The 9,366-nt window shown below is 44.6% G+C and overlaps 1 protein-coding gene across 1 annotated transcript; it reads right to left on the bottom strand.

Annotated features, from left to right (window-relative positions):
* Positions 1 to 1,843: 1,843 nt before the first annotated feature.
* On the bottom strand, positions 1,844 to 8,292 carry THAP1 (THAP domain containing 1). The gene is made up of 3 exons (XM_071731773.1): positions 8,163 to 8,292; positions 7,515 to 7,710; positions 1,844 to 3,386 (listed from the first exon to the last, which is right to left on the bottom strand). The coding sequence occupies exons 1-3, from the start codon at positions 8,231 to 8,233 to the stop codon at positions 2,919 to 2,921; spliced, it is 735 nt and encodes a 244-aa protein (XP_071587874.1). The 5' UTR covers positions 8,234 to 8,292; the 3' UTR covers positions 1,844 to 2,918.
* Positions 8,293 to 9,366: the final 1,074 nt, after the last annotated feature.

The raw sequence follows: 9,366 nt of genomic DNA, 5'->3' as shown, positions 1-9,366 counted from the left end.
CATCCTTCCCTAAATTAGTCAAGAGTAATGTTTTCCTGAGCTACCCAGACCAGCGTGGGAGGGAAGCCTGTAAGTGACTCAGCCCAATATTAAGAATAAAAACAGAACAACCCGCAAAATCAGCTTGGAAGAGAGCAACTGGCTTGAGCTCAGTTTAACCTACTTGTTCCTTCCCAGAAACTGGGGACCCACAGTCTCATGATGACAAACATTCAGACACCAGTGATCAGAATTTGTACGGTGTGTTTGTATTGCAATTATCCTGTGTGTTGCAATCACTATGTGTGCTTGTGCTGTCATTTTGATATAATGCTACAGCAATGTCCCTTGTATGTCTATGAGAACCTGGTCAGACAGCATTGGACTCTGTATGCAGAACTGTAAATAAGCCCAAATTGGAAGAAGAAACCTCTGCTGGATGCAAGACTTCTTCCTTCTTATGGATCACATGCTCCAGGTCACTGAATGGAAGAACTCCTGATAGGAAATCACAGATTCAAACACTGAAGAGCTGGTTCATCTATAGGTAAGTAGTGCAGCCACAGACCCTAAGCTTCTAAGTCAAAATCAATGAAAACTGAAATGAGAAGCTCATCTAGCTTGTTCAAGTCTTCTCCTAGTTAAAAAAATCAAACAAAACAAACAAAAAAACCACCTAAACAAAAAAAACCTATGCAAACTACTAGCTTGGTGGTACTCCCCACACTCCTCCCTAACTAAAAGACCTCTTAATAGATCACTAGATCCAATTAAGACACAGAGGACAATCACTTTTTCCAGGAATCCAGGCTTTACAATCTAGCTTCCCTGTACAATGGGAGGAGGCAGCTACTGGAGGATGGTTTTGTGGAACTGACAATAAAAGACTCGATATCCAATGCTAAATGAGCTAATACTGGCAAGATCGGGGGGAGATTTAATTACTGCAATGATTTAATTATGACAATGTAATGTATCTATTCTCAATAGAGATTCTTATAAATTTACTTCTGAGTAACTGATTTAAATGTTCGACTTAAGAATACTTAAGATTCCTTTGGGAACTGTTTGAGGTTACTCACAGTGGATTAAACAACTTTGCAACACATTTTTTTCTGCACACTTCTAATCTTCACTCTTTTTAACAGTGTAAGGCCTTCTGTCCAGTTTGCACAATAAAATGTTGCATTCCATCAAAAGACCCACATAAGAAGATAAAATTTCTGTTGAAAGAATTGAAAAGGCACAAAGAGAAATCTGTAACAGCAATTACTGTCATCATGACATTTTTGAATCAAGTATCCTGTTTTGCTCTATTATTAATAAACCATCATAGCTGAAGTATAGCAAATAACCTGCTGTGCTTAAAACAGGAGTAACAGACCTGAATCTACAGTCAAGACAGACTGGAAGCATCAATGTGCTTTAGCAGATTGTGTTTTGGTTGTTAAAATTAGACAGTAGCTCAAAGCACTGCATTCAACCCTGCCAAAGCCACCTGATGAAGTTGCAAGCTGACAGGAAACAGATAAACCTATGGAGGAAAACCTAAAACAGATCTCAGGAAAGAAACAAAGCAAAATGGCAACTAGGAATAGCTACCAGGTTCAGCTTGTAGCTACAGGTGTACTAGAGGTACAGGTAGCTACAGGAATAGCTACAGGTGTACTAGAAGTATTTTAAAAGTGACTTAGAAACTGTTGTGATTTTAGTCTTATTCAAGCAACTACCTTGCTTTCGATCTTCCTACGTTCAAACTGGGATCTGCTTTGCACTTCCTCCAGGTGCGAGAGAACTTCAAAATTCACACAGGCCACCTGTACCCTAAACCCTCAAGGAAAAGAAATCTAAGCAAGACAGAAGATTTCTTGGAAAGCTCAGTTTTATTAATTTGCTGTCACAGTTAAGACCACATTAGTAACAACATAGACAAGATGGCGACTGGAAGCAGAGGAGGGAAAAGGACAGTGACAAAGGAGTGCCTCAGTGTGACAACCTGTAACCCAGACACTTAGTTCTTAATTTTTTTTCCCTATAAAACATACCTCTGGATTTGAGCTCCCCCAGTTAGACAGGGAAATCTAATACTTTGCAGAGGTGTAAGGAGAAAGAAAGAGAACACTGCATTCAGGTAGGATAATCCTACCATGGAAAAAAGGAAATTGGGCCAATAAGGGCAAATAAGCCCACATTTTTCTCTTTAGATGCAGCTCTAATTTCTGCCTATTGAAGTATCAGCCCTTTTCAAAAGAAATTTATGTTCAGATTTTTGATAGTTTTGCTGCTTTCTAACTTCCTTGATTTTTTGCATGATTAAATAGGCTTCACTGAAGTGCAGTCACATGCATTTTAAAAAATATCAGCTACTTCATTTGTAATTGGACAACCAATCATTAGAATGTGCATCTTTATTTCCCTGCAGCACTTGCAGGTGTTCTTTGGTGGCCTGATTCTGCTCCTTCTGCAATCAGTGAAAACTTCTTTCTGAGGATCACCAAGACCATCATTAAGTGCCTCGACAAAGCCTTGCATTAAGCATACAATAACCTCAACTTCACTCTCAGCCACACTCTGTTCCTCTGTAAGGATAAAGAAAGCTACTGTTAAAAAAGAAAGAAAAAATGAAACAAGCAAACAAACAAATACAAACAAAAAACATCCCCACAGATTTTTAAGGTATTTAACCTTGCATTCTTTTCTCCTGTAAAAGAATTTGGATTTTGTAAACTAAATACATATTCTAATTCTGAGATGCTTGCATTTTCAACACATTACAAGTGTATTGAACAGAAATGACAACATATAAAGAATGTGATCTCATTTGTGTAAGTGCTTGTTTACTGGTTTAGAATTCTGGAGAGTTTTACACACAGAATTAGCATTTAATTTTTAAACTAAATTTCTTGGCCTAGCAAAGTGAAAGCTGATATTCCTGACTTCTAGGCAGGTACTTCCACAACTTCAAAATAGTCATTCGGCAGAATCACGTAGCCTTTTCCTGACAATATGTCTTTTTCTTTCTGAAATTGAACAATCTCTCTCAGTTTTTCAATTTGTCTTTCTTGACGCCGGCATCGCTGTTGTGCTGTCTTGAGTTTCTTCCGCAGTTTTTCAACTTGTTCCTCCAACTGCTGAATTCTTTTTCTCTGATGAACTGTATCCTCTACGGTATAGTTGTGATCACAAAAAACAGCAAGATTGCTAGGGGTCTGGAGAGGAGGCATCAATAATCCAATACTTGGATCTACAAACCTGGCATCTATTTGAGATAAATGAAAAGCAGGAGTTGATGGAGATGGTGGTAGTGCTGGCGCTGCTGGTGGAGGTGGTGGCGGTGGTGGTGGCGGAGGCGGGGGAGGTGGGGGAGGTGGTAGTGGATCTTCTGGCTGCTCTGCAAACTCTTCTGTCTAGAAACAAGAAAAAACGGTATATTTTCATGCTTAACAATGTTTACAACACAACTCTCTTACTACAACCCCAGATAATAAAAACAACCAGGAATTAAAGTAATAAAACAAATTTCAAATCCTGAATTTTCATAACTGACAAGCAGTTCTGGGCCTGTTTTTTCTGGCTTCTAAACCGGAGATATTTTTAAGCAGCTTCATTTTCAGGGCTCTTTGAAACTCAAGTCCTTGATGTATCAAACAAATCAAAACCTGAAGAATGTAGAAATTACTCACACTTGAAGATTTAGATCAAATACATATCCATTGCTAAGAAGTGAGAACAGAGGATGCAGTTCCATGAAACAGAGTTCATGGAACCAGAGTTCAGAGACCTAAAACTCCTCACTGTCATCCCATTACTCATTGTCCCTTCCTTTTTTCTGCTGCATCTTACCATTATGCATTTCAGAACTAATAAGAAACACAGCAGAAGTGAATCATCTTCTTCAGGAGCAGATAAAGGGCCATCTACTGAAGGGGCTGATAAGATGGCAGAGCAGAGCTAGACGTAAGGCCTGCCTCTCAACAACTGGAAGGGACCAACCATGCCACTGGTTTCAGGCTGCAGCATAAGGGTTTGGTTTCATGGGATATGATAAGCAATAAACACTAATGCTGAAATAAAAACCATTAATGCTGAAATAAACAGCTCTTCAAAGCAGTCCTCCTCCCAGCCCTGGTATTTACTCTGTGCACAAATACAGGAAGTTGCAAAGATGACACAAAGCTATTTGCTCTCCCATCACTGCATAAGTCTTCTGTCCTTTATTAAAATTCAAAGCAATGCAACAGGAGGTACACCTGCGCTGGCGTATGGAAGGAGTGAAAAACAGGACTGCAAGGATGGCAGATGGGATGGAGCACGACTCTCCCTTTTGGCAGCAGCAGAATACTGACTGGCTCAATTCCACACAAAACTGCATTCTCTATCCCACTGCTCTTCACAGGTTCATTTGTATGGTACAAGGCAACACAGATCCCTCGCCACTTGAGGACAGGCCAGAGCAGATAATCAGATTCTTTCTGCCCCAAAGGAAAACAGTATAATTCAGAAATGCTTCTGTGCACACAATGACAAAAAACCCAAACATACAAACAAACAAAAAAAACAAAAACAAAGAAAACAAACAAACAAAAAAAACCCCAAAAGCCAAACCAAACCAAAACCAATAACCAAACCAAAAACAAAAAAACAAAAAAAAAACCCCACCACACTGTTCAAAGAAAGGAGCTCACACATTGCCTGTCAAAAATAAAGTCTCAGACATTCTCAGTGAAAGAGGCACTAAAACAATTTTCTAACTACCCATCTTTTGCCAATATTGTTACTATACATAAAAGCATAAGGACAGGGACAATGTTGACTGTAAGAGGACTTGACAATCCTCATCATGTAAACACCAAGCTCATCAGATCACGAATGAAGATCATGTCATTAACTTAGTTGACTTAACACACAAACAAGATAATACTTGGTATTGGAGTCTCTAGATACCCCTCTTGGACAAAGCAGAGCACTTGGCAGACAGTAACTGAGCAGGCAGTTTCATGACTGATGTTGATGGAAAACTTCATATGCATTTAAGTATTACTGATCACTTCAAAGCACAAAACCAGACAACTACCAACTACCACTCTTATTTCTCAGCTGTGAGAAACTGCTGCTAACATGTGCCTATCAAATTCACACATGAATATTCTAATGAGTTAGACCCTATCAGCTATCAAACTTTTTTACTGAAAAACCTACAAGACAAAGATGCAATTGGCAAAGAGAAATTCACCCTTGCTGAAAACACAAGTCAAGGTCATATCTTTGCAGCTTACCCAGACCACCCTACCTCTATAAAAACCTTATTATTGTCACAGTGTATCAAGGAGAACAGACAGTCGGTACCACTAACACATAACAAGTGAATTCAAATTACTTCTTACAGCCAAAAAATGGCTCTCCTAAAACATAAGAAAAAGCATTTCAAATTAAATTATACAAAAGATGAAACGCTGTATTTCAAAATCAGTGTGGATTCCATTGCAAAACAACCACTGTGAGTCTGCTTTGTTACTGTTATTTCTTGAAGATAGGTGGCAGTTCACTGAAAAAGCAATGAAGCAAATAGGAATAGCACTAAATCCTTCTCTACAGTCAAAAGGCAGTATATTGTGCTTTTCTAGATCCAGGCGTGATAACAAAATGGGGAATGTGGCTCACCACTAATCCTGCTGCACTAACCACACTTTTACAGATTACCCCAGACACCCAGCCCGCTTTCAGGCTGTAAAAAAATGTGCAACTCTTTAACACATGGTGATGAAAACCTGGGTCCTTAACAGGTAGCAGGGAAGTGCAATCAAACCAAACACTCAACACAGCCATTTACCTGGAAACTGTCTTTTCTGACATTCTGCATGTGTTCTCTTCTCTGTTATTGACCACTTTTCATTTTTCAAATACATTCCCTTTTTCACTTCTGCATCAAATCCAATATTGTATACAAAGAGAAAAATCAACAAGCAGAAGTCCCAGTCTTCCTCTTCTTACTTCATCCCATTCTAGCCCTTCACCTATCCTATTAATTGTCTCCCTTGCCACTTCCACCCACTTTGGGCAGGACTGTTGATCCGCTTGAGAGCAGAAAGGCTTTGCAGAGACTCCTCAGCTGGATGGATGAGCTGAGGCGAATTTCACAAGGTTTAACAAGGCCAAGTGCCAGGTCCTGGACTTTGGTCACGACAACCCCAGGTAATGCTACAGGCTTGGGGAGGAGTAGCTGGAAAGCTGCCAGGCAGAAAAGGACCTGGGGGTGTTGGTCAACACCTGGCTGAGTATGAGTCAGCAGTGTGCTCAGGTGGCCAAGAAGGAAAACAGCATCCTGGCTTGTATCAGGAATAGAGTGGCCAGCAGGAGAAGGGAAGTGATCATGCCCCTGTACTTGGCACTGGTGAGGCTGCAGCTCAAGTACTGTGTTCAGTTTTGGACCCCTCGCTACAGGAAAGATATTCTAATTGAACTGCAGAGAAGAGCAACCACACTGGTGAAGGGTCTGGAGCACAAGTCCTGTGAGGAGAGGGTGAGGGAACTGGGGTTGTTTAGTCGGGAGAAGAGGAGGCTGAGAGGAGATCTTATTGCTCTTCTACAGCTACCTGAAAGGAGGTTGTAGGGAGGTGGGTGCTGCCCGCTTCTGTCAATCGAACAATGATAAGACTACAGACAATAGCTTGACATTGCCCCAGGAGAGGTTTAGAGTAGATTGGAAGAAGAATTTTTTTACTGAGAGGGTAGTCAGGAGTTGGAATAGACTGCCCAGAGAGGCAGTGGAGTCACCATCCCTGGAGCTATTTAAAGATTGTGTAGATGTACAATACATCTCACAGGAGACTATCATCAGAAGTGCAGACATAAGTCTGAAACCAGTCTGGCTTACAAAGAGGCAAGACAGAGACTTTCAGTACAGACAGATAGCAGGTGCAGCTGCTGTTCTGCCCTCTGATTGCACCTCACGCCCACTCAGTGAAGCCAGAGGGCAGTGCCCTTTAGAAGGGACAGTTAAGTTTCAGGACTTAACAGTTAAGTTTCAGGACTAAAGTTCATCTTCTCTTCAGCGTTAGCAATAGCCACCAGTGAGCATGGGTGAATACAGTGCAATTTGCAACTACTATCGAAGGCTCTAACTCCAAATATGCCACAAACACAGTTGAACAACTTAACTAGAGGGCAATGCTTTCTTGCTTTAAATAACATTCCATTAAATGCAGCACAAGATTTTACACGAAGTTACAGTGCTCAAGCTTCTGTGTATGCACAGAAGAGCAAATCTGAGATACTGCACACCTGTACAATGCTCTACCTGCTCTGGAGCCTCAGACAGCCTACAAAAAAGTGCTCTTGTCAAAGCAAACGAGAACAGATATTCCACGTTTCTGCCACCACAGCCCTCCACGTGCCTGCAGGTACACAACACTCGGGCAGTATCCTTGACAGTCTGCACCTTCTGATGGATATTCTGCTGCATCAAGCCCTGCCAGGGTAGTAGGAGCAACACACACACATCCCAGTATCTTAGACTACACGTGCTTCGGGTTTACCTTTTCACTGGGTTCAGTATAACAAAATATTGTGGGCACAGCATTTTCTTTCAGAAGCTTGTTGTTGCATTCCCTTTTAAAGCAATCGGGAGTAAAGTGTTCTGAACAAATGCTGCTATACTTGGTTGGCTTGAAGTTTTTCCTTTTAACAGCAGCCTCCCACTTCTTGCAAAGATCGGGTCTTGTAAGTGGAAACCTGTAAATAAGAAGTACTTTAAGCTTTCCTGGAGAGCCTGCTCACACGGGGTCGGGTTACAGCTAGGCACCGCTCTGACTAACCGCAGAATCGCTTCGTCTCCCTCCGAGTTAAAGCCCCTCACGCCCGGGGGCAGACTCGTCCTGTCAAACCAGACCCGGCGCACGGATCGGGCCGGGGCTCTCGGCCCTCCAAAAACCCGGGGCCGGGGGTCCCGCTCTTCCTCATAAAGGCGGCAAAAAGCGCGCTGTCCCTCGGCTTCCTCAGGGAGCGGCGGGGGTCGGGGCAGCCGGCGGCCCCGGGGTCCGGGGGGGGTTCCCGATCGGTTCCCGCTCGGTTCCCGCGGGCGACCGTTGGGTCTCGCACCGCCCCCGGGCACGCCACGCACGTGCCCCCGGCTCCTCGCAGGCCCCACCCCCCCGGCCCCGCCCCGCCCCGCCGCCCGCGCTCACTTGTGGAAAGAGATGGGCTTCTCTTTGTCATATCGGTTCCGGCACCGGTAGGCGGAACAGGACTGGACCATCCTTCCCGCCCCGCGCCCGCCGCGGCCCGGCGTCAAGGAGACGAGCTCGCCGGCCCCGTTAATTCACCGCCGGGTGCTCATCCTTCCCCCTCCCCCCTGCCCGTGACCCTCCGAGAGGGACAGGAGCGGGACGCAGCTTCTCCCAACTCCAAGATGGCGGCGCCAGCTTCAGCGCAAGTCTCGCGGTAACGAAGAGCGCCGCGCTCGCCCATTGGCGGGGTGGGCGCGGGGGCGGAGCCTCCATGGGCGGCCCTTCCAATCAGGGCGCCCTCTCCGGATGCAAGGAGAGGTTCTCCTCGCCCCGGCCCTTTCCCCCCAGCCCCGCCCGCCGCCCCCCGCAGCTGTCACATATGGGCAGCGGCAGCGGCAGCTCCGGCACCCAATCTCCGCCCCCCCTATCCCGCCGAGGAGCACCCGCCGGGCGGAGCCGAGGTACGGGCCACTGCGCTAGACTCCCGCCTCAGCGGCGGAGAGGGCCCGGGCTGTAGAGGCGGGCGGGAGCTGTGGCGGACATGCGGGGAGGAGCTCCCGTCTGGGGGATCTTCCGCCCGCGCCGTGCCCGGGGCCCAGACAGTGGGGTGCTGGATCCGGGCTGCCGGAGGGTGGCACGGGCGCAGGAAGTTGACGCTGTGAGCCCCGAAGTTTCCAGGCCCTCCTCACCAAAACAGAAAAAAAGGAGGGGGTAGAAAGGAAAAAATACCAAAAAACAAACAAACAAAACCCACAAAAAACAAAACAAAAAACAAAACAAAAATCCACAAACAAGCAAACAAAAAAAAAGAGCCATAACACCCAATTGTGTTACAGACGTGTCAAACAACTTGAGTTTCTCTAAAACAAACTTGGCTTACAGGTGCATGGGGACATACTGATAGCAATCCAAATTAATTGATGTGTTGTTACCAATAAACTTATTTCAAACAACTTCTGCTTTTTTTCCATTCTGTAGGCTCACCTTCCCAGCTTTGCGTTAGAGCAGCTATTAAAAAACATCCTTGTAACTGACCCACAGATCTTGCCAGAGGACTGCAGAATGGACCTGCCTTTAGGTGTCATCTCTCCCATCTACCCCATCATATCTAAAATTTCTCTGTCAGTCACCCCAGAGCCAAGTGAACCTCCCAAGATCTTTT

This window comes from Heliangelus exortis, chromosome Z (genome assembly GCF_036169615.1).
Source record: "Heliangelus exortis chromosome Z, bHelExo1.hap1, whole genome shotgun sequence".
In the NCBI taxonomy this organism is placed as follows: Eukaryota; Metazoa; Chordata; class Aves; order Apodiformes; family Trochilidae; genus Heliangelus; species Heliangelus exortis.
The sequence above is the reverse complement of the archived record's forward strand: the minus strand, read 5'-3'. Positions and strand labels throughout refer to the sequence as shown.

What these genes read in the sequence shown, in the direction of transcription:
- THAP1 (XM_071731773.1), bottom strand. Translation starts at nt 8,233, where the DNA reads ATGGTCCAGTCCTGTTCCGCCTACCGGTGCCGGAACCGATATGACAAA. An exon ending in AAGCCCATCTCTTTCCACAA is followed by an intron (nt 7,711 to 8,162) that starts GTGAGCGCGGGC and finishes TCTTATTTACAG; the next exon opens with GTTTCCACTTACAAGACCCG. An exon ending in ATACTGAACCCAGTGAAAAG is followed by an intron (nt 3,387 to 7,514) that starts GTAAACCCGAAG and finishes TCTTGTTTCTAG; the next exon opens with ACAGAAGAGTTTGCAGAGCA.